This window comes from Magallana gigas, chromosome 3 (genome assembly GCF_963853765.1).
Source record: "Magallana gigas chromosome 3, xbMagGiga1.1, whole genome shotgun sequence".
Taxonomy (NCBI): Eukaryota; Metazoa; Mollusca; class Bivalvia; order Ostreida; family Ostreidae; genus Magallana; species Magallana gigas.
In genome coordinates, this window is record NC_088855.1 from 27,603,579 (window position 1) to 27,628,264 (window position 24,686).

The following is a 24,686-nucleotide window of genomic DNA, read 5'->3' on the forward strand; positions in this document are numbered from 1 at the left end:
TTTTATATAATTTTTTTTACAAGACGTAATCACTTTTTCGTAGTGTGTAATTTTGGGTTTCTACTCATCGTTTTTTGTGGAATAAAAATGTTTTACATCGGACTTTCCTTGTTGGAAATTCCGCTCGCAACTAAATTATTGCTTATGACAGTATAAATGCACAATTTGCCGGTATCACCTTTTTATTGAAGATCATGAGATAAATACGTGCTTCTTCCTTGACCGCCCTCAGCTTAGTGTAAGAAAGTACAATACACGCAGTGCATGCAAAGCTGAATGAAATCGATATACTATAGAATCAATGGCACTTTAACGAACATCCTACGCTTAAATATTTCATTAATCAAGATCATCGGAGAATGTTATTAAAGTAAACAAAATGAAGAGTCTCTGGATTCTACAAATATATGTAATCTCTTTGATTTTAAAATGTTGCATATCACGTGGAAAAAAGACCAATCATTTCATAAATAAACTCCATATAGTATGAACATATCATAATTGCTGTATCTTTAACGCATTTCATACCCTCCGGGACAGTGATTTCAAATAATTATAGCTTAAGGACATTTTTTTTTCTTTTTAATCGAAAACGTTCATTATTTAAAGTAAAAAAAAATCTCCGTCATTCAGGCTGAGTTAAATCATCAAACTGCTTTAGGTCACAGATGAAAGACTTTCTTTTAAAACGTGTTCAATACTGTTAACAGAATTATATATCATGCCTCCTCGTTTAAATGGCCCTGACCAGTCAACTTTGACTTCGTAAACTTATAAAGGCTTTCGGGGGGATGGAGAATTGACAGTAGTAGTGTTGAAATACGTGTATGGTAGAGCGTTTTTTTATCTTCTTTTTTTTCGTGCGATAAACTGGAATCTGTGAAGGATATCTGTGATTGTTGTTAAAACTGCTAAATATCGCTAGAAAGTAGAAGTGACCCTAGCATGGGCGCTTGGAGGGTCGGGACGTTGGTAGCCTTTGTGCTGTACCTCCTCATCCCAAACAACGAGGGACGTTTCATAAACTTCAAACCGGGCTATGAGTATGTTTATAGCTTCAATGGCCATTCCACCGTCAACGATGTTGGAAAATTTGTTGTGCAAGCAAAGGTAAGTCTTAACATCTAGCATCGTTCTTTCTACCCCCCCCCTTTTTTTTTTAATGTCCATCATATTTAAACAACCACGAAAATTGTGTTTTTCACTTAATCACAATTTCCATTTATTAATGTGTACATATAGTCAACTACTCATCAACAATTAATAATCAAAGTACTGAAGAACTGACGGGAGTTGATTTTGTCGATGTTTATTTATTTTAAAATCAATGATATGTTATTTTGCATGACAAGTACATGTATACGTAGTTTCTAATTTGAATTACGCATATTTTTATAATATGAATTTTTGAAATGAACTTTTTCGACTAGAATGTCGAGAAACCTCCATATGAATCATGTTAAATAATTTTTAAAGATAAAATTAATTCAATCAAACTTTGTATCAGTGGTAGAAATATTTCTCGAAAATTGTATGGATCCAAGCAATATTGAACTCTAGTCTCGTTCAACCAAACGTTCGGCTGACACCGTAAATCTCCGACAAGGGTTTACGGAGACAGCCGAGCGTCGAGTTGAACGAGACTATATTGAACTCTGGCGTAGGAATACATACGACTACAAAATATATTTAAATTGTTCGTATCATTTAAAATCTGACTATTTTTAAGGTATTTGTAAATAAGTTTCCTTGAAAAACAATGCTTTAGCATACATTACATCGAATTCATCAATTAATTTCAAGAACTAAGTCTTGTCAGGAGCAATGATTTGTGCTGAGGTCCAAACACTGTTTCACTTTCGGTTTGTCCGCGTGACTGCATAGGAGAGTTGATTAAAAATCAACTCCCAAAAATTAATACATAATAATTTCCAATTAATATACATATTAGTGAACGACAGTTATCATCTTTGGTTGCAGCCAAGTGTCAATATGTACGATCCTCTAACAGATAGATATTTATAAGTGGACTTCTGACTCTTGCTGTCGATGCACAGAATAACTAAGTACTGATAAACAGATCTATTTGATACCAACAGCTCACAGTATCGATAGTAAACGCGCTTACCGTTTGTCATTTAACAACTCAGTCGAAACTGACATTCAAATGATTTGATTAAGACGTTCGGTATCAAACATACGATGGGTAAAATTAAAAAAGCACCATAAAGTATAGTATTTACCTGTCTTTTGAATAGTGAATATTGTATATCTGGAAATATGCGAAATATTTTGAGAGTCTTATGTTCACATGTACATGTATTTCTTGGATATGATCGTTTAAAAATTCAGGAAATATGTTTTCATGGGGACCTTACAAAATCTTCGAACGATTCTCGCTGCACTGCGATCATAAGTCTTAAAGTTTTTAAAAATTTCTTTTAAAAATAATTTTATCACGCTGTGATGAAACTTGAATAACTGCAAAGTCATTTATCGGAAGAATAAGTAATTATACGTGTATATCTTTTTTTTTTATCTTCAATTTAAATTTTGAAGGTACCGGTTATTCATCAATGGCGACTTGTTTTGCGACAAACCCGCTACATTTTGTTCTTAAATTGATAGTTGTTGTTTTTGCAGTTTTCTTGTCTGTATCGATTCCCCTCTTTTGATAGAAAACAACACTTCAGGAGTTGTGGGAAAAAAACAAACAAACACAAAAGGACAAGCTTTTATCTACATTGTCAGTGACGTTAGGGTTTTCTTTCATTTTTTTCGTCACCCGTTTGTCGCCCTAAGGGTATAACGGTGCGGACAATTACAAAACCAAAACAATACAAGAACGGACCGTTGCTATAGATAATAGGACAGGGATTGAACTCCTTCTGAAGAAATAACTAAGATTCGTAAACTTGTCCTTATATGTCTGCCTTGTATAATCAGATATTACGACGGTTTGATTAAGAAACCTCGATGGACGTGGTTATTTTTGACGGTTATCATTGCATCTCTTTTAAATAAAAAAAAATACCCCCAAAAAAATAAAATATAAAGATTTTTCTTTACAAAATAATTATTTGTAGTTTAACAAATCACACCTGAAAACCATTTTTTATACGTTGATACAGGAGGCACAAAAAAAATGTAAACTGGCGTTAAAAAGTACACAAGTGTAATGTTAATTAGGGTCTAATTTAATGCATACTTAACATATTGATACAATATCAATAAGCATTACATTTAGTTTTATTATATTAAACCCTCTGTCTTTTAATTAATTCTATTATTGTCAACACAAAATGTAAAGGATTTGTGCAATTTAGGTAAATCTATTAAGAATGCTTTTGTAATCGGAAAACTTCATGTATAAACTTGCCTTTTTTCAAGTGACCAGCATATGTATTGTAACATGTGTATATTAATTGTATATGTCTATGAGCTGTACAGCTGTTGACTAATAAACAATACAATAGTTAAAAAAAAAGGAGCAAGAGAAGGTAGATAAGATGCATGCTAAAAATTGCACTCAACATAATTTTTCGCCAATGGCATACATTTTTAATCTTATTAATATATCATTTAATTAATCACCACTTCAATACATTAATTGTAAAGAGGTTTAATAATTTATCAAAGATAGTAAATAGAATATAATAAAAATCTATAAATTACACACTCGCGTAAATAAAACATGAAACAAGTTACATCATCAAGTATTCGTCATTTTATTTACGCAGTTGCTGAATAGTTGAACAAACTTTTAAAAATATAAAGGGGTCTTCTTGATGCTATTGTTAAGATAATACATGGTCTGTAACAAGTATAAACTAGGATGAAAAGTGCAAAAGAGTATTAATCTTTATGTTCAGTGAATCGAAGATATATCGACTTATTTTCTTTGTAGTCAGTTTCTATTGATTATTAACTTGCATTGTGTGCGACGATTTTTTTTTCCTTTTTGTGTATGTAACAACATCCCGAATTCATTTCATCCGAAATTTAAAATACACATAATGTGTGATCAAATGAGAAATTGCAGCAAAACATATTGTTTGACATCGGAGAAAATACTTCTTTTTTTTAAATCCGGGTACAAATTGAAGTGCCTTGGTTTGAGCATGGATCCTAGAAACAAATGGCGTAACCAATGACAACAAACAAATACCTGTCGTATTATGACCATAAAAATACCATCCCCGACTTGCTTAGTAGAACAAGGAATCATGTAGTCATTTACATAAACGTGTAAATACAAATTAATTTTATTTTTGTGTAAACTTTTAAACAATTATTTGCAAGTTGATCGGGTTATTTTCGTTTCGATTTCATTTATCTGGAAATCAGTGTATTTTTTAAAAATCATGTGTTCATTATACAGAATGAAGTGTGTTAATGTATTGGACCCCCCCTCCCGACCACTCCGCCGACTGTGAAATTTCGCATTATGATGGGAAAACAAAATCAAACAACAGTGTCTCTATCTTGTATATGGGTTTAATGACAAAATACTTTTTGCGATTCAGCTTATCTTTTTAAAAAAATTTAGACCATTGATGAAATCAATATAACATAGATACAAGAGTACAAAATAAAAAATGCAAACGCCCAACCAACTAAATAATAACCATACGAATGCCCCATACGAAAACCCCGCACAGACAAGCAATTTGTGACGTGCAATGGTCACTTGGTGATGTATTCAAGGTATCCTGTATCATCAAGCAGATAGATATTGAATAACCGCAATTTTTTGTTTTGTTTCAGATCCCCTCTCTTTTAAAACTGATGTTTTAATTGCAATTTTTGTTATAAATTTCGGTTTTAAACAGAAATAAATTTTTTTAAAAATCAGATTACGAACTTTAATTTGCTCTTGACGCGAAGCGGTCATCGGCAAATCGCCTTAGCGGGAGATCAATACAACAAGACGGTGAACCCACACATCTCAAATAAAACATATTAGATATTGGTGTTATTGTGCGATTTGTTGATACTAATGGACCGATCAGTAGATTCCTCGTGAAAATATTTTCTAACCTATTTACCATTATGCGTTTCTGTTGATCTTTTGATTTCGAGCATGTCAAAATATATTAAACCAACAATCTTTACAAAATAATTTCCATTTAACATTGTGACGTACATGTAGTCTTCTCTGAGACCAACCGCCGAACAAAATTGCTTCTGTTTACTGGTCGTAATGGTTTTGCCTCGGGGGGGGGGGGGTAATTCTTTGGAAGGGAACAGAGTAAAAAAAAAATAAACAACAGTAAAAATTTATTTAGCTCCTCTCCCACTCCTCCCAAGTTTGCTTTAACGCTGTGTATCCTTCCTGTGGCAATGGTTTACCATATCACTCTGCAAAATGAGGCCATAGCTTTTTAGTTACATAGTATTTATTCAAGACCCTCCCCCTTCCCAAGAATATAGACTAAGTCCGTATAGATCGAAGTAAGAAAAAGACACATTATCGTACAAATTTGAAAATATAACAGAATTCAGCAACCCACCCTCACCCAAAAAGATTCTGAAAATACACTGTAAATATCCAATGAAACAATGTAAATTACTTCTTCGAAAGCTTGTTCAAGTCTCATTTTATTAGACCTTAAATTTTTCTTATGAATATGATGTTTTGACAAAAATTCATTTACCTGACTCAACACAAAAACTTTTATTTTTCATATTTTTAAATTTTGTTTTGAAAATATAGGTCGGTCGATTTTGTAAAACATAAATTTGAAACAAAAAGGCATATCAACAGTAAAATTAAAAAAAGACAATTAAAAAAAAAAATATTTGTGTCAGGTAATATTTGCAATTTTCAGATGTTTTAAGATATACATATATACATAACTAGCCAACATAATGTCTGTATGTTTTGTTATTTGCGATGTATGAAAATGATTAAGAAGAAAGTGAATAAAAGCTTATAAAGATCACCCCGAAAATAGCAAACGGTATTTGTTTGCCAAGGCTGAAAGTCCTTCCCCTCTGCTCTTTTCCAATTATGACCTGGATCTATTATTTTGGCGAAAGAAAAGCGAACTTTCTTTATCACATTTGCCGGATCTCAATTATTATCACAAAAAGGCTTTGTTGATTTAACGAATATATGCACGACAATGTGTATTGCAAGAACCCTTTGATGTTACCCGGGTCAGAAAGAAATCCGCAATCAAATTAAAATATTAGAACTTCAATCGGCCCCCCGGTTTTCGATACGATTCGAAGATCGCATCCACGCGACGTAACAAAAACCGTTAATTAAGCGAATGGAAGTTTTGATTTTAATTTGTAAATTGAAAAATCCGTAGTTAATCCTTTAATTGAATCCTGAATGTTGTTTATTCAATTATTAATACCTTAACTACTTACAATAAAATGCATGTTTTTACAGAAAGGGGTTAATATAACTAACTAACTAAAGTGTCATATACAGTATAAATCAATTAAAAAAACTTTCGACACGAGAAAAGTTCTAGAAATCTCGCCTATAAACAAAAATCGAATTCTTCGCGAACTTTTCATATGTTAGCATTTTTATATAAAGGACAATGAACAAACATTAATTACATGTATGATCTATACGGTTTCGTTAATTTGATTCAATGTGGTATGTCGTTGTACTTAATTAGTGTTATAAAACTGCAATGGAGAAAACATAAAGCGAGACACTCTCTGAGGAACAAAGATGAATTGATATACTTTCAATTGTATTTCATAAAATTTTAAAATTTTAAAAACATAAAGAAAATATTTATTTCTAAAACACGCAAAATATTCTGTTTTGATTATTTTATGGGGGGGGGGGGTTACTATGGTGTTTTTAGATTTTCTGTGACTGCTCAAGAAAATTTACTGTATGAATACATATCCATCGCAAAATCTACAATAGATCGAGGTTTTTATCAGAAATACAATCTTCCGAGTAATGTAATTTTGTTAAGTTGAAAATGTAAGAATTCTAGTTTCTAGAAACTTAATTTTTTAAGCACGTTGCTTTTAATAGTTGTATATTTTTCTTTTCAATTTCAATCTTCATAAAAAATTTGATTTTTTTAATTTTTTTTTATTTCCCGGCAGTTATTATTTGTTTTTTCTAAAAAAGAAAAAAAAAGCACCTTAGTTAATTAAACAACTTCTTTTATTGCATGGTTAAGGTACAACTACTTTTTTATATCTTACTTTGCTTTTCGTGTAAATTTATTTCTTACCAACAAAACCAGTCAGCATCAGATGGAGTGTTTCTCTCTTTTCTTGTCGTATTTTACCCTGTTACTGTGATAAATTAAATCTTTCTTACTATTTTTATTTTTTTTTGTGTAAATTAACTTTTTCAGAACTTGTTCATTACCACAAAAAAGTTCCCTCTATTTCGAGAACTGTTTAAAAAACACCTTAATCCTACCTGAGGCACAGTCAGAGATGACAGCTAATGCAATGTATTTTAACTGATTTTTATTTTATATGTTTATTAACACTTAATCTTTCATCTTATGAATTTTTCTCTGTACATGTACATGCTGCTAAAATGCCATTAGTTACTCAATAGCTTCATGTATTTAATTATTGATTTCTTCACTTTATATGACTTTAAATTGTAAACTATCGTCATTTGGAATCAGAATTGCTGCTGATGCATGTACCTAACTCATGTTTACGAATGTATATTAATATATTCCATGCAAAGTATACCTGTATAAAAGTCTGAAAAACTCGTTTTGGTTTGTTGGAGATTTTTATGGATCTGGGCTAAACAATAATGAATAAATGTTGAAGTTGACACCAAAGAGGTTTTTAAATTCTTTTTCTCCCTTTTTCCCTCCCTAATTCCACTCAAGACGCCCTGACATGGAACAGACTAGACGGCAAAAAAATTGAAAACCGCCTTAGATTACTACAATTTCTATTCAGCTGGGTTTTTTTTTATTTACTAGGTGACTCAGGCCATGGGGTCTCCAATATGCAATTAATAAATTTAGATTGTTATTTGCTCGAATAAATATTCTAAAATATCAACATGATTATTATTTATTATCATTTATTGATGTGTGAATTTTATTCTAGGTCGGCTATACAAATATACAACAAAGAGCCGAGGGACAGGAATTACTGCTGAAAGTGCACACGTTCAATCTTGCACCTGAAAATGATCCAAGTAAGTTTTCCGTTGTAACAATTTTTGGACAACTCGAAAATGTTATTCGAGGAGCCAGCAGGGGAGAGTCGTATCTCCATTTTGTGAAGCACTTTTTTTCAAGATAAACAATAAATCAAGCTGCACAATAATGATAATCTTAAGGATATTTTCTTTCACATTCCTTTAAGGTTAAAGCACCAGTTACTGGTTTGCAAGTCTCAACAAAATGGTGCTTTTTTTTTGCCTAAACAAAATGTTAAATATTGTTTAATTTGTCTCTGGTACATGTACTTTTACAATGGCGCCTACAGTATAGTTCGATCGTGTAACGGACATCGATATATGAATATGTACATATATTTTGTCAAATTCAAGAATTTTTACTATCATCTAAGATATTTTTATTTCAGATGTAAAGGGTGCAGACTACGACTTTTCAAAATGGTAAGTAAATAGGCTATATCGTTGAAACCTCCCCTCCCAAAATTAATGGTATGCCCCACTTACTTCCTGTCACGTGATTAATCAGCATCCCGACCATGCGATAAAATCATGTGGCAAACGTTAAACGGTAAGATCTATACAAATGGAAAAGACTAACCCCACAAAAAGTAATAAATTATATAGTTTCAAGACAGAGCAGCAAATGACATTTTTATTAACCTAAGAGCCAAATTCCCGTTTGCGTTAGTTGAGAATTTTGCCCGGGGCCGGAGACTTTAGGAAACAGATAACGTTAGGGGTTTTGGTTTAACTCGTGTTATCAATGCTACCAAATTAAGTTGTTAATGGAATCCAATGAGTCGTATCTGCCTTAATATGAATTAAAATGTCAAATTCAATTTGCATTGCGTGTTTCAGGTTCTCCTTCGTGATTTCACCTCGAGGGGAGATAACTCATGTTTATCACCCTGCAGGAGAGGACGAGGAGGTCATTGTCTCCAAGAAGGGCTTCGCTGCTTTGTTTGCATCGAGGCTGCATGAAGAGGGAGAGGTATAATGCCTTTGTTTTTCTGTCCAAAAGTGCATCGATCATGATCCAAACTGCTATACTGGCAGAAGACCAGGTTTGGTCGAATAGCTCCACCGATTCTCGCCAGTGCTTTGTTATGTCATTTTATATTTGTTGAACAAATCAAAATTTCACTGAAAATGACGTAATAATGCACTGCCAAGAAATGATACTTGGCAAAAATTTGTCTTAGACTAGTTTATACTGCATTACATTTTAATTCTACAATCTCTTTAAGTTATATCAAAGACATGTATACTTAGTACATCTGTCCAAGGTTATATTCATAGAAAAATCATGTTTGAGAGCATTGAATTTTAATGTTTATCTTCATTTCAGGTGCCAGGAAAGGTTGGAAATGAAGGATTCACCTACCATATTACAGAACATGGACACGAGGGTACGTGTAGAGAAATAATGAATCAACCAAATGATCGTAACTGGTACCAAATGTTGAAGTCTGAGTTTTCGTTTTTGGATAGTACAAACTAGTATTGAATAGGATTAAGTTGGTGTATGGTGTTTGGTAAAAATCTTTATGTGTAAATATTGAAATAAACAGTATTTTAGTAAAACATGACATGTATATACGTAATGTCAGAGTAACAGAATAATTTATTTAGTATAGGCATGTAGGGTGATTTAACCATGCATCGGACACATACCTTGGATCGGACAACTTTGTTTATAAATATACAAATAAATGTGCATGCGCTCATGTCGTATATTCCTGAATTAGAACAAAAGAACTTTATCATTATTAAGAATTTGACAGTCACATTGTCAAAGAAATAGCAATATAGACATCGTAAAATGACATCAAATACGCCATTATTGAAAATTTAGTTACGAAGATTTTACACTAAAGCATTATTTGAATGTTGTGCGTTTGATTGTGAATTAGTGAAAATGCACTCTCTGCCTAAAATAATTAGAAAGAAGTAAGTTTTGAAACAAAATTTGATTAAAATAAGTCCAAGAAATTTGAACAATTAATGTCAAGGTCATTATTGCACCATATGTTCATTTCACCATGGATCGGACAAAAGTTAACCATGCATCGGACAGTTTTCACTGCATGATTTTTTCTAATGATATGGAGATTATGTGCCCATTCCTTGTGATATACTTTAAATGTGAAGTAAAATATAAATTTAAAAAATAATTGATACAAACATTTTCCTCAAACCACTTAAAAATCGAGTTTTACGGACACACCCTTTTTAGTCCAAAGTTCCTGTAGGAGCTGGCACGATAAAGAACCCCTTATGATAAATATTCCTTTAAACAGAAGCACTAGTCTAAATTCTTATATGTAGATTTAAGGACTTACATTAAAAGAAATATGAATTGCAATTGAATAAATTAATATTTCCGAACCTTTGTATTTTTGCATTAAAACCAGAAAATGTTGTTATTTTTAATCTCTACTGCACTGCTATAGCTGTCCGATGCTTGGTAAATATTGTCCGATCCATGGTGAAATAGTTCAACGCTTCATTAATTTGCTTTATTTTCTACATTTTTAACAATTTCACAATTTTTTCTTCAATAATTAAGCAAGGGGAAAACCTGCAACTTTTAAAACAAGTTTTATTTATATTTGGACGATATTTGATGCGTGAACAAAGGGAAAAATCCAAAGGTGTCCGATGCATGGTGAAATCACCCTATATTGAAAATCATACTAAACATTGAATTTTTGATAATTCAAGGCCATCAAATTATATCAACTTACATTGAGTTTTATGTACATATTACATTTGGTTTTTAATTTTGCCAGGTGAACACAATGCAACCTACACAGTAGCTCCCTCTCAGGAAGGTCTCAAATTTACCAAAATTCGTCATGGCCATCCAGTGCAGTATGCCAGGGCCAACTACAGCAAGGTAACTTCAGACCAGCCAGACTGTCGCCAGTCAGAGCATGGGTTTAGTGGTCGTAGACATTTTGGCCAGCCTAACCGAAAGGTCACTAGAGGCCAGCTTAATTTTCAGAAGAGCTTAGGCTTGTAAACAATTCCAGAAACTCCCTATCCCTTTAACACATATTTTGGCAAGTTTTCTATGCTAAACAGACCACACAAGATCACATCAGATCTTGTTGAGATGTGCATTTAATGCTGTGACAAACTGCATGGTGTTCCATTCAAGGGAAGTTAGTTACTGTCACCCCTTTAACAGCAGAAAAATTTTCATCACAAAATAGCTAAAATTTCTGGTCTTTACTTGGGAGACCCATGCTATGACCAAAAAAAATTAACACCATTCTTGCTTTTTTCAAAACTTTTTTATAGTCTAGTAGAAGTGCTTTTATTTGATGTGGAAGCTAGGAATCATATGCCAAGATTTTATCTCTTATCTGAACATTGATCCATGAATGAATGTAGATAGATGCATAATTATTATTCACTATTTTCTTCTCATTCTTTTCTTTTCCCCCCAGACAATGCACTATCATGACTTCTTGGGGACAATTCACAGTGTCCTTATTGATGAGAGCTTTAAATCGCCAACAACACCGCCAGGGTAAGCCTTTAAATTATTATCACTGTCTATCCTTGGCATGCTTTTTACCTCCATTGATGGGTTATTTATGGTCTTTATTATTACAAATATCAGTCCATGTGTACTGAACTCTCTCTGTCCTTTTCTTGGGTGTAATTAAAATTTGAATTAATAGATTAAAAGGAACCTCACTACACTTATACTTTTTAAGACACTATGTCACAAGATTGTGATTTAAAGGTTTTATTTTAAATTGTTCGTATCATCAGTTTGGTTTAATATCATCATAGCACAGGGGTTTAAGTATTGGGCTTATGAACCGCAAATCATGAGTTTGAATCTGCCTGGGGCTTTTGTTGTTCACATTGCTGAATTAAATTTTTTGGCCCCCTTTTGGAGAAGGTGCAGCATATTGCTTTGAAACTGTCGTTGAGTCGGTCCACCAATAGCTTCAATTCGTTTTCTTTGCAGAGGTTGCACATTCTATGATCAAGCAATTTTTGACAGAGCTCTTGGACTTCCAAGAAAATTCCAATTACTTGCAGTTTCAGTTCATTTTCTTTGCACAATGCATACTGAAATAAAATTTGTATGCAGATTTATCAGAAGAGTATCTGGGAACCTATAATTCTAAAACATTGTAGCTTAGACACGTCATATTTGATAGGTTGATGCATCTCAGATAGTTCCAGTAGATGACCCCTATTGATTATAAGTTCAAAAAGGTCAATTTCATTTCCATGTATATGGCCCATAATGTATTCTGCATATAATAAAGGACTTGTGCACCATATGGGCATAAGTGTATAACAAACATCTCTCATTGAAAATGTAATTTTTTATCCCAAATTGCACATTTGTTCACCGATTTGACTTATAAACTTCTCATCCATCATGCTATCTATCATAGACAAGTGATTTTTTGGGGGATTTGAGAAATAATACGGTAGTTAACCACGTTAAAAATGGAATGTGTGCATGAATTTCAAATGTCAATCACTACATGCTTTCAGGTTTGATCCCCATGCTGGGATGAGAAAAATTAAAGCAGTCAATGAATTTAGTACCATGGGTAAGTAATACAATGAAGAAATAGCATGTATTTTAACTTTTCAAAAGAAAATGAAGAGATATCACAAACAGAAATCAGGATTATCTAATATACACAAAACTTGTACCTGTACTAATTAATTTACGAAATGATTTTTTTTAAATCCACAAACTCGTTTTTCAATTTATTAAGTTAAGCTACAATAATTTCTAATAAGTGGGAGATAACTCTCAGCACAGAGGAATGATAAACGTTTAATCTGTTTTGAATAAATGTGAGTTTGGGAGCAGCTTGGTAAAAAACATGGGGAACATGATCATCTTGTTAAGAAAAAAATGTATGATGTATGGAATTTGAATGTCATTTAATTAAATCCAGCAACTTTGATCAGTACATTACCAGTAAGTGCAATCAGATTTTGATGAAATATATTTGTTTAACTCTAGATCTTAAAGGGAGGTTTTCAATGCATTTGGTTTTTTTGCTTTGTATGCAAGTGCTGATAGATGTTACATATCTCATATTGGACAATCTGGTCAAAATTTTGGGATGAAAATTTAAAAGCAAATTGATTACTAGAACTGTATTTGGTTTGTAGCTTACCCTGAAATGGCCTATGTAAGTCAAGGAAACCTTCACTTCCTCACCAGACATGTAGACAAGCAAGAATGGAGGAAACCCAATAAGAACATGCTGACTGTATCCATTAAACTGGGGAATGTAATAGCTCTTATTCTCTAATAATTGTTGCACTTTCTATAGCTGCAATTTAAGTACAGATTTAAATTATTTTACAATCTTTTTTAATGTGGGTTATTGTTGAAAAGTCATCATATTTTTATGATCAAAGTTTTCATTTTTATTAATTGAAAGTACTGTACATTCCTAAATTCTCAAAAGGATTTTGATTTATAAAATCTAAAATAACAGCAAAAAAATTGAAATGAGAAAAAATAATTTTGAAATTTTAATTTGAGCGGGAACTATAAAACAAATGCACTTTGTAGATAAAACCTCGCAGGAAATATCTCAATGTGACAGAAGCAAGAAAGGAAATAGTTGGGAATCTTACCTGCATGGAGAACCAACCAGATCAGGGTTTGTATCAAATACACACATATATATATAGATATGAGTATTATTTGAGTATTATGGAAATCATTCATTTTTTGTCTGACCTAAAGATAATGTTTGTGGTTTCAAAGCCTAAAACATTTTCATGCATTTATATATCTATAAGTTGATTATATATTAAGCATAAATTTATCTAAATAGATGTTCATTGGATTTAAATTTCTTCTGTCAACATTTGATGAATATAATAATGAGTATGATATCTTATTTACTATTCCAGGAGCCCCAGCACAGACTGTGTGCTTCAGAAAAATAGTTGATGTTTTAGAAATCCTCCCAGATGAGGAAATCATAAACATCGCTCATTTTTATTTTACCAAACTTCAGCCAACGTAAGATTACATTGATTTTGAGCCTGTAATTCCAGTTTTTTTAATTTTCAAATTTGTCTCTTTTTTGCGGTATGAAATACCTTAAAAATATGCTGTTTTATTTTATGCTCAGAGTGGCAAAGTACAGAATTGCCACGGAGAACATGATAGATGCCTATGGTGTCCTAGCTACAGAGTTGGCAGAGAAACTTCTAGCAGAGAAGATATTCCTGAGTCCTAATCCCAACCATGACTATGTCAAGAGAGTGCTGACTCACGTGGTGTCCAATGACAAGCCACCGAGTGAGGTAAAAACAGTATAACATGACTAAATGTTGATATAGAACCATTTTTACAAGAGCTTGGACTTTGGGTAGTTGGTGTCAAACTGCAATGTGACGTAGGCCTGTCTATTTCATTGTAGGCCACTCAGCCATCCCTCTTTGAATTCAACACTATTTGTCTGGCTTTTGAGCTAAGACTACTCAATCGGTGTATATTTCACCTGAAGCCAGCATCATTTTTAACTTGTTTTGACTCAAGAAATAGATAGTTACATCCTATTGAAAGTCCAAGGCCTTGTTAAAATGGTTCTACATACAGTGTATTTTGCTCATATCAAGACTCCCAGTTTTTATAAACAGCTTTTATTAGTTTCAAAGATCCTCAACACCTTGATTGAGATTTAACGTCATAGCTTAATACACTTTATGAAGCAGAGGTTTTTTTTTTGGTTTTGTTTTTATGAATAATTGAAAATGAATAATTATTTTTGATAAAACTCGTTTTATCACTCAGATCAGATACACAGATTTGAGGTAATCTCTGGGTTTCTGTATATCACCAGTTGTATTTGATTTTAATGACTAGCTTGATCTTCTTTTGCCAGTTTCTTTTACAAACCCTGGAAGATGCAGTTTTCCACAAAGATAAATTCCCACCCCAGTTTTACATACAAGACACTCAGAGTAGATGCATGCTGGCACTTGGCTCTGTGAGCAACAAACTACGTAAACATGGCAACCCAGAGAGAGCCAGAAGAAATGTGGACAAAGTGCATGAGCTCCTGGGATATCATGGTGAGAAGTTGGCCCATAAACTGTGGTTTTTAATAAAAAAAATTAAAAAAGACAAATAATTGAAAGATAATGAAAATTTTATGCTTGTGCTGTAGATCCGTGGTTGTACAGGAAGAGAAGAGAAACCATGGCTCCTTTAGAGAAAGAGAAGCACGACCATTACAAAGTGGTTCTTCTGGAGACTTTGGGCAATGCTCGACTGGACCACTCCTATGACTACATTGTGTCCCATATCAACAGCACCAACTCCCCGTGGGTCAAGAGAGCAGGATGCCACGCCCTGAGGAAATATGAACATGACCATGTAATTTTTAAAGAATTTTTCTTTTCTCTCTCATGGATCTCCTTACTTTTTTTTTTTGGAGAATATTTTTTTTTTTTACTAGTATTTAACTTTGAAAATCTGAGGAGTAGAAAGGAGAAACAGCAAAATTTCTACATTTTCCTCAAGAGATTTAACATGTATGTAATAATGAACTATATTATCATTTTGTGGAGGACAAGGTTTTCTTGGATTGTCAAAGAATACCGGTAATGGATTTTTGGCTAGAGATATGATCATGAAAATTTAAAAATTAAAACCAGTGGATTGTTTTGTAAATATTCACAGACGAAATTTAATGTATTAGCTAAAGTTACAACAACAAAATTTGATGATTCCTAATAAACATGAAGAACATGAAAGCGAGATGCATGATCCTACATGTTGGTTTTGCTTGTTAGGCTGCTGAGACCTTGTTGTATGCTGCTATTTATGACGAGGAGCAGTCTGTGAGATATGAGGCCTCATTACTCTACATGGCCCATCCTAAAGGGAAAATGATTGCTCCCTTTGACAACAGGTTCTGTCTTATATTTTATTACATTTGTAATATAATTAAATATTGTTAAAACCCTCATTGATGGACAGGATTTTATTTATACTGTTATAAAGTAATTAACTCATGTTTATATTTATAACATTTCTCTAACTTGTAGAATTCCTCATGAGGGCAACACCTCATATGTTGCGGATGATCCCTATGACAATGGGGTGGGGGTGATGGACCTTGCTCAACACAACGCAGGACGATCCAGAAGAAGTATTTGGGATGGACTCTACTTTCGACTGGAAGCCCCGAGTGTGGACTGGAGAAAACTGCTTGGCTCCACTGACATTGGAGCCTCATTTGGGGTCATCATGATGAACCTGCTAGACTTGTCAATTGGTATGGAAGTTGTTTTATGAGCTGTGTCTGAACTGTATTAGTTGAGTCTTACTATGCAGAAATCAATTTCGGAATATGTTACTTTGCAGTTTGATGATTTGTTTAATCTTTTGTATTTAAAAAGAAATTGATAGTTTTACATGCACATTTTGCCGCTTATATTATCAAATGCTGTCAGTGTGGCATTGATTATAAAAAAGGGGAACAACTCAATTATGTATCTGAAATCTTGCAATGAAAGTTAATTGCCCATTTGCTTTATTACATTTCAAAATTTTGGCACAGCAGAATAGAAATTATGTTTTTTATGTTGAGGAAGAGAGAGGCTTTAAATTAATATGCACGTGTGTGAAGATATGTTCGTACATTATGAAAAAAAATCAAAGATCAAATTTCAAATGGCATCTTACCAAAATTAATGTATTTAACAATTTAATTTCTAGCTCCATTGAGTGGTCATGTGAAAATTCGTGTCCATGACGAGGCTTACGCCAGAGTGCACTTGGGATTTATGAATATCAACCTGGATTTTTTTGTGGCAAGAATATGCTTTAAAGGAGGCGCAGAGTACAACATTAACATTTTACAGGTGATCAGATATACCTGTACATCTAATTTTCTGGCACCAGATGTGGTTTTTATACCTTGCTTTTTCTACCATTTGTCTTCCTCATTAATTACCATGCGGAGTTTCTCTTTCTAAAATAAGTGGAACTTATTTTATCTGTACCATGGATGGATTGATATTGTATATTAAGGCTTTTTTTTTTTTGTTGACAGGGTAATGAAATGAAAAAGACTATAAAGCTAGCCAAAAACTTTTCCAAGAAAATCAAGCAGGTTGTGGCCGGATTGAAGGAAGGTGTGAATTTGTTCAAAGACTTGGTGAAGGGAAGAATAAGCATCAAAGATTACATCGATGAACTGGTCTCAGCAATATCTGATTTACCACAGAAGGTGAGAATTTAAAAGATTAAAAACAGAAAGTTCTTAAAAAATTCCAAGAATTTTAAATTCTCTAATATATGTAGATATTTAGATTAAATTTTTTAAAAAAGTGTAAATTACATGGTATTTAAATTTTGTGAGCACTTGAATTGCACAGTAAAATGTTATCACTGTTTTCAGTCAGGCTTTAACCTTACACTTTGGGAATGTATTAATTGACAGCTGTGTTATGCTGTAAAATTGAAATGAAATTTTGCAGAAATTCTGCCGAGAATTGAATCTTCTTGGTACCTGGCTGATTCCACTATAAAGCATGCTAATCTACTTATTTGTCCTTCTTAGGTCTTGAATCTGAGAACTGTTGCAGTGACAGCCATGCAAAAATTAGCAAAATATGACGAAGAAATGTTTCCTCCGGCTTTTAGACCCATGGTTCATTTTGTACACAAAGTTGGCAAACTTTTCAATGACATTAAATCCGACGTGATGGGCTTTGTAAATGTAAGTTGTTATATTTCTTCTCCAACTGTAAAAGCAGCACAACGGCACTATTGGATTTATTACTACGTGTGTTAATTTTAAATTACTTTGAAAGTGTTTTTGAAATTTGATGTGAATTTAAAAAAATGTTCCTTTTTTATGTCATTATTTAGCAAGTTGAACAGACTATCAAAGTGATTATTCCCCAGCAAGGAAAAATCATCTACGAGTCCATCAAAGATATCATTGATGGTTTCTCGGTTATTACAAAGGATCCCAAAAGTGCCATCATGAACATTGGGAAAGGAGTTCTTTCGTAAGTGATCAATGCAAAATTCTCAATTAATTAATTGTATAAAAACCAAACATACCTTACTGTTGGTCTATTGATGTTGAATAATTCAGTGGGTTTTTTTATGAATTTCCTTAATTTTTTTTTTTTTAGAATATATCAGGCCATTATGGCACTGCTGGAAGCAAAGAACAAAACACAGGAGGCTTGCTTCTTCTTAAGAGGTGATCATTATGAATATTAATTTAATTTGTCTTTCTGTATATAATGAAATCAAGTCATCATTTGAATGTTATCATTTGAACTTAAGTAATGTGCTTCATGTTCACAATGAATATAAAACACTTCATTAAAATAGGATTTGTTCTATTAATTGTTTCATCAGCTACTTCAGTGATTGAGTTTGTAAATATCAAGTACATTATAATAAAGTTATATCCTCTTTACTACAATTTTATCTTTTTTAAGATTGGATGTTTAAACATGAATAGTGTAAATTAAATTTTCACTCCGACAGATGAGAAGCCATATTGGTTTGATGTACAAGGATTGGTTGAGGAATACACAGAGCTTGCCACACATGCCTTCCAAAGCTTGGCTGATGCTGGAACAGCATGGGTCAATGAGGTTATTCCCAAGGAGGAAGATGGGGTCCTAAAAATCACTAATGGAAAAATGACAACAGTATGTACATGCAAAACCAAATTCAATTTGTGATTGTAATTGTGATGAAATACCTATCTCAAAATGAAACGGAAAAATTGATACAGTTAGTCGCGATTTGTCATCTCAAACCGTGTCAAAAGTTCCCTTCTTGTTACTTTTATTATAATATGTAAGTATGTTTTCAACATTTAGATGCAAGTACGTCAAGAAATACTAGATGTCCTGAAACCGATCAAAGATGAACTGATGACGCCATTCCAAGGATTAATTGGAATGGCTGACGCTTTTATAGCAAAGTACGCCAAAGTCTTCAACCTGATCAAGAATGTTAAGGAGGCATACACAATGCTAAAAGAAGGGTAGGTTAAGCATTGATTTACAATTATGATGGTTTTACTAAAGAGAGATACATGTACCGTATATATAGATTTACATGTTACAAAGATGTTGTAACTGTATCAAGGGCTGAATATATTTTACCATAAAATTTCTTGTGGAATTCAAGAGGGCATGCAACAAAGGCAGTCAATAAATTTGTCATTAATGTGTTGAATGCTGTGTTTAATCTACCAATTTTTATGAAAGCATTTGTGCATATCTGAGTGAAATCAATATCTATAGGTACCAAACAGCCAGAGGAATCATTGACTCCATATTTGGACCGAAGGCCCACAAGAACTTCCCAAGAAGACGGAGAATGAAAGGCAAAGGCTGTGATGGTAAAGGACTCTATCCCTCAGAACTAGACAATGATGACCCAGAATATGTGCACAAAGGGGTGGACATTTCGGCTGAGAAAGGCGATATGGTAGGGAAATTTTGAAGACAAGTGGAAAAATTCCTTCATGACAATGTTTAGGATAGCTTCAGTCAGTTAAAATAACATAGAATTAAATATTTCATAATGTTCTATTTAACTTAAGAGCTAATCTCAAAAATAAGGAATTCCACTTTTCCTCTGCTCTTTGTTTTGACTTTATTCCAATAAATGACACAAGTGTATGGAAAAACCATAATTGTGGTTTTTTTTATGACTTGTATTATTAGTTGGTGGCCCCATTTGCTGGCAGCATTACCAGAGATGCAACAGATGATGAGGCAGTGATCATTACAATCAAGACAGGCTCTATGGCTGGTATGATAGTTTACATCAAGAACATAGAGCCAAACTCTACCATAGAGACAACCACTCCAAGCACAGTAAGTGTCGTGTGGTAGAAAACAAATTTCAAGCTTGTTTGAATATATTGTGCCTATACAAAAGTATGCTGAACTAGATACAAAAAAATCTCTTTTTTTTTTTTAATTACTTTTTTCTTTGTTATTCTGGATTGCATTTCTAGAATCCTATCCATAAAAATCATAATGTTGATAATATTCAAATATTTTGAGCCTGTGTGCTTTTATAGATTGCTGCTGGTCAGATCATAGGGAAGGTGGTTAAGTCCCCTTGCATCAACCACATCCACATGGCCATGAAGAAGCAGGATGCCGCAGACTACATAGACCCCACCAAGTATCTGGAGTCCATCTTCCCCACTATGCCGGTCTGGGTGCAGCAGTGTGACGATTACAAACTGGTTTGGAAGGTACATACTAAAACTTTACCATGATTATATATTTTTTTAAAATTTCTGTACAGTTCAAGTATGCTGCATGTTAAAAAAAATGTTTTTGCATAGAAAAGTACTTAAACTGTTATAGAATCAACACTTTGTTGTAATTTTGCAATAATTATTGTAACACATGGAAAATTATGCAATTCAAAAATATTTTAATGGTATATAACATATTAATTCATGGATTTATATTCAAGTCTTAGAGTAAAGAAACGTTTTGTTTTTGTGGTTTAGTAAGACCATTTTTCAGCATGTTTAGTGATTTTTGTGAGAGCTAAATGATTTTATGTGTTCCTATGTAGTTTGAGACCATAGCAGCTGGAGTCATTGTTGGTCTGGGAGGTCAGGCCCCACAGAATAACACCCCAACGCTGAACAATACAAACTTTGCCATTCCTCCCTCTAACCCACCAGCTGATGCCGATCCTGATGACACCAAGGCCATCAAATGTAAATGGTTTAACTTTTTACACAACATCAAATAATAGAAATGATGTTGTATTCCTTACATTATAGAAAAAAGAAAACTCAAACACTGGTAACAATTCAGTATTTTTCTTGTAATAAATGTTTTTAAGTGTTTTAAAATATGAAATGGCTGAGTTAAAATAAACCACTACCAGGAAAGTTAAATTTATTGTGTATAATGCAAATTATAAGATGTACTCCACAAAAAAATTGAATATTAAATGTGAGAATCCATCTGTTTTCTTGTATAGCTGATCCTGACAGTGCCTTCAATAAAGTCAAATCTCAGCCAGCAGCCGCGGAGCAGGGTATGAATGAGCCAGAGGAGGACCAGTGTGCAGCAATAATGGGGTATCCCGTGACTACCACTACCACCACCACTACCACTACCACCACCCCGGCACCAGGGGCCAAAGGGGCCATCAAAGGTCTGCAGAAAAAATCTCTTTCTCCTACCCCTTTCCCTTCTCTTCCAACAAACCTGATCTCCTCTTCCGAATTCCCGTCACCCTTAACTAACCTCTTTCTCTCCCTCTCTCTTATTTTCAACATAATTATACATGTATTATTTTTCTCCAGCATTCCCTAAACAAAAGATAAAGAAAGTTTGTCTTAGAATATGAATTACTTATTACTCTTTATTGCGTTGAAAATTTGAGTTCAATCTTAAATGTGGAAATTTTAAATGATTTGAAATGAGAGATTTCATTTGCAGGGATGTTCACAAAACTGCTGAGGACTGCAGATAAGTTTCTTCAGAAACTAAACTTAAGGCGCTTGAAGATGGGGACTATTATAGAGTTTTTGGATAGATTTGGAATGGTGAAAAGTAAGGAGGCCATGGCGAAGGTTATCGTTACCATCAAAGTAAGTGACCATCTGGAATGATTTTGTTATTTTTAAAGATATTTCATATATTAGTATCTTGGAAAGGCTAATACTAAGAAGAAATCTGTGTCTGTCATATTTTGTATCATTTTACTTATTTTATGAAACATAAAATGCAAATGAAAGTACTTTTAGAAATTTCAAACCAGATTGAAGATTTGATATGATTTTGCAGTAATCTTGAAAGTTTTTCAATTCAGTTTACTTTACTTTGGTTTGGGACTTGATGTGTTGTGTTTTGTGTAGGAAATAATAGACAACAAGCCCTGTCTGAAGCCAAGTGAAATGTCTGAGGATCAGTTGTCCCTGGAACTGAAGGAGAGGGGAAAGAATTCTTCGGGGTCCAGAGAGGAAATGGCAGATCGTCTACTGAAATTGGACCAAGGTGACCAATTGTTAAAACTAATTTAAAAATGTACAAAAATAACAGTTTTGTTTTTTTGCAAATTAAGCGGAACATGATCAAGAATTAGTAGGTTTCATAGTGTAACAGGATATTTCAAAAGTCAAGTTGTATTGGAATAAAGTTGCGTATTTAGTTAGACACACTGATATTTTCACACTGAATTTCTACTTTAATTTGCTGTTTGCAGGATGCCCTTTGATTTCCTTTACCATGCCAAAGAATGTATACTGCACCTTTGACAGCTACTGTTTAGGAGTGGAATGCTGTATCAATGTCAAACTCATGATGTTCCTGAAAGTCTTCAAAGCCTGGGCTAGATTTGATCCTTGCACAACTCCAATGAAGTTTACCATGGCATTTGAAAACTATAAATATGAAATTGATATAAACCTAAGCATACAGTTTGATGGTATGTAAAAATATGGTGCTCTGTACTTCCTTTTATAAATGTATTTTTGTTAAGTACTATGTGTTAGAGAATGTCATGTTTACATGCTTATTGTCCAATATTGTAGGTTTTGAGGGTGAATTAAGGTCAGGTATCAAATTGGACATCTTGGGTGGCATTGAGCTTCTCATAAAGTAAGTATACCGGTTGATCTATTTAAAGATTTTAGAATGGTTTTAAATTACTTTTTATGTATCTATTTTTTTTCTTTATTTTAACAGGTACAATATTTTCAAGGGGGAGAATGCCACTCTAGCAACCTTTGGTGCTGGATTCTGTAGTTTTGACGATTCTGAGAAGTGTGTGATATACATTAATTTATTGGACAACGCTGTACTGCCCATTCCTACCTGTCTTCCAGATGGAACATTTGTGTGGCCAAAGAGTCAGTATCAGCCAAAATTTGTCACCAAGTTTGATTCTTCTTTTTTTTTAACAGTGCACTAAAGTTTTTAATTTAAATTTGCAACTAAGTCACCTTTGTAATTTTGAGCCAGTGCTTCATTTTAATCAATAAATTTCTGTATCTTTCAGTTGACTTCAAGAAGCTGTTTGACAAACAGGCATTCATGAACCAAATCAAAGAACAAGGAAAAGCTTTGGTCAAAACAGCTGCCTCGGAGTTGGCCAAAGAATTCCTCTCCACTCTTGGCCTACCTGAGGTAATTAATTCATCCATTTGAAAACGTTTCCCCTTTCATTTAAGTTGATATAGTTCTATTTAAGCTACAAGTCAGTTATATTTAGGATTTAGTTTGAATCTGCCTTTGGTTACAGGATTTCCTGCAAGAGACTGGACCCTGTCCCAGACCAGAGAACATGACCTTGGGACAAATCACAGAAATTCTGGAAACTAGGAACTTGTCATCCAATGGAACAAGAGATGAGCTAAACACAAGGATCAGAGAGGATGATCTCAGTAAGGGAACTTTAGTCCCCCGCCCCTCCCCCCCTCCCCCCCCTCCCCCCCCCCCCCCCCCCCCCCACCAACAAAATTTCTAAAATATGACAATTCACTCAAGTTCTCCGTGGAAGTTGTTTTGATTCTTTTTGCCTTCAGATGTAATACTGGGGAATACTAGGGTAAGGTATTCTATTAATTATAAGTCAAATGATTGTATGTACATTGTGAATAATTGTAATTGGAATACTTTTAAAGTGGTTAATAAACAATGGGTATTGAATACACGGTTGCGTGATTTAACACAGACTCTAGGGATTTGATTTTTACAGCCATAAACATTGGGGAATTTCGTGTGGTTTTAAAGCTTAACACGTATCTAGTGTAAATTTCCCCCACACTTAAATACGACTTTTACAGTAAATGACTTCATATTTAACAGGGTGCAGCATTCTGGGATTCAACATCACTCTGCCCACCATCAAGAATGAAAAGCTGGCCAAGCACGTGTACTACTCCATAGAGAGTGACTGCATGAGACTGGACGCCTGCGCGGACATTTCCCTCTCCCTGGCCGGACTCTCCTACACCAAGGCTCTCAAGGCTTATGTGGACCTGGATCCATGTAGCTTTGTACTGAAAGTGGGATTTGAAAGCTTTCAAATTACCAAGGTTTTACTGAACTATGACTGGGGTAAGGATATTGTGTTCAGGAATTGCTACTTCAGTGTTTTGTCTTTTTGTTTTAAAATAAGATCTGCATTTTTATTTAATATTGTTGTATATTTTAGGCACAGAAAAACTTGCAGAGATTTCCAAGAACATCAAAGTCAAGTATGTAAAATGCTGTCATATTTCTTTGTAGACAAGTTTCAATTTTCTCTTTAGTGTTTAAAAATGTTAAAAATGATTTGATGACATGTTTAATTTTGCAATCCAAAGGTACAACATCAACAGAAATGTAGACCAGAAGATCTTCATACTGGACTTTGGTCTGCAGATCTGTCTGTCTGATGGAGACTGTATCTTAGATGACTACCTGCTTAAACAGTTTGAATTCCCTATACCCCTATGTGGAGACTTTGTTCTGCCAGGTAAATTTCAATTCAATGGTTTATTGA

The 24,686-nt window shown here is 33.6% G+C and overlaps 1 protein-coding gene across 1 annotated transcript in view; it reads left to right on the forward strand.

Moving 5' to 3' along the window:
• Positions 1-653: 653 nt before the first annotated feature.
• LOC136273434 (uncharacterized) overlaps positions 654-24,686 on the forward strand; it is a 44,571-nt gene continuing 20,538 nt past the window's right edge. The window contains exons 1-38 of the mRNA XM_066077840.1: positions 654-1,110; positions 8,074-8,164; positions 8,557-8,590; positions 9,008-9,140; positions 9,498-9,558; positions 10,942-11,048; positions 11,605-11,687; positions 12,680-12,738; positions 13,316-13,437; positions 13,725-13,815; positions 14,072-14,183; positions 14,296-14,470; positions 15,052-15,241; positions 15,337-15,545; positions 15,965-16,083; positions 16,220-16,449; positions 16,893-17,038; positions 17,230-17,406; positions 17,740-17,898; positions 18,051-18,193; positions 18,323-18,393; positions 18,687-18,853; positions 19,028-19,194; positions 19,457-19,643; positions 19,883-20,035; positions 20,245-20,424; positions 20,757-20,904; positions 21,174-21,350; positions 21,638-21,789; positions 22,057-22,195; positions 22,404-22,625; positions 22,732-22,798; positions 22,886-23,049; positions 23,199-23,326; positions 23,442-23,583; positions 24,008-24,259; positions 24,357-24,399; positions 24,508-24,659. Coding sequence (XP_065933912.1) covers positions 946-1,110; positions 8,074-8,164; positions 8,557-8,590; positions 9,008-9,140; positions 9,498-9,558; positions 10,942-11,048; positions 11,605-11,687; positions 12,680-12,738; positions 13,316-13,437; positions 13,725-13,815; positions 14,072-14,183; positions 14,296-14,470; positions 15,052-15,241; positions 15,337-15,545; positions 15,965-16,083; positions 16,220-16,449; positions 16,893-17,038; positions 17,230-17,406; positions 17,740-17,898; positions 18,051-18,193; positions 18,323-18,393; positions 18,687-18,853; positions 19,028-19,194; positions 19,457-19,643; positions 19,883-20,035; positions 20,245-20,424; positions 20,757-20,904; positions 21,174-21,350; positions 21,638-21,789; positions 22,057-22,195; positions 22,404-22,625; positions 22,732-22,798; positions 22,886-23,049; positions 23,199-23,326; positions 23,442-23,583; positions 24,008-24,259; positions 24,357-24,399; positions 24,508-24,659 — 5,317 coding nt within the window. The 5' untranslated portion in view covers positions 654-945. The remainder of the gene's footprint in view (positions 1,111-8,073; positions 8,165-8,556; positions 8,591-9,007; positions 9,141-9,497; positions 9,559-10,941; positions 11,049-11,604; positions 11,688-12,679; positions 12,739-13,315; positions 13,438-13,724; positions 13,816-14,071; positions 14,184-14,295; positions 14,471-15,051; positions 15,242-15,336; positions 15,546-15,964; positions 16,084-16,219; positions 16,450-16,892; positions 17,039-17,229; positions 17,407-17,739; positions 17,899-18,050; positions 18,194-18,322; positions 18,394-18,686; positions 18,854-19,027; positions 19,195-19,456; positions 19,644-19,882; positions 20,036-20,244; positions 20,425-20,756; positions 20,905-21,173; positions 21,351-21,637; positions 21,790-22,056; positions 22,196-22,403; positions 22,626-22,731; positions 22,799-22,885; positions 23,050-23,198; positions 23,327-23,441; positions 23,584-24,007; positions 24,260-24,356; positions 24,400-24,507; positions 24,660-24,686) is intronic.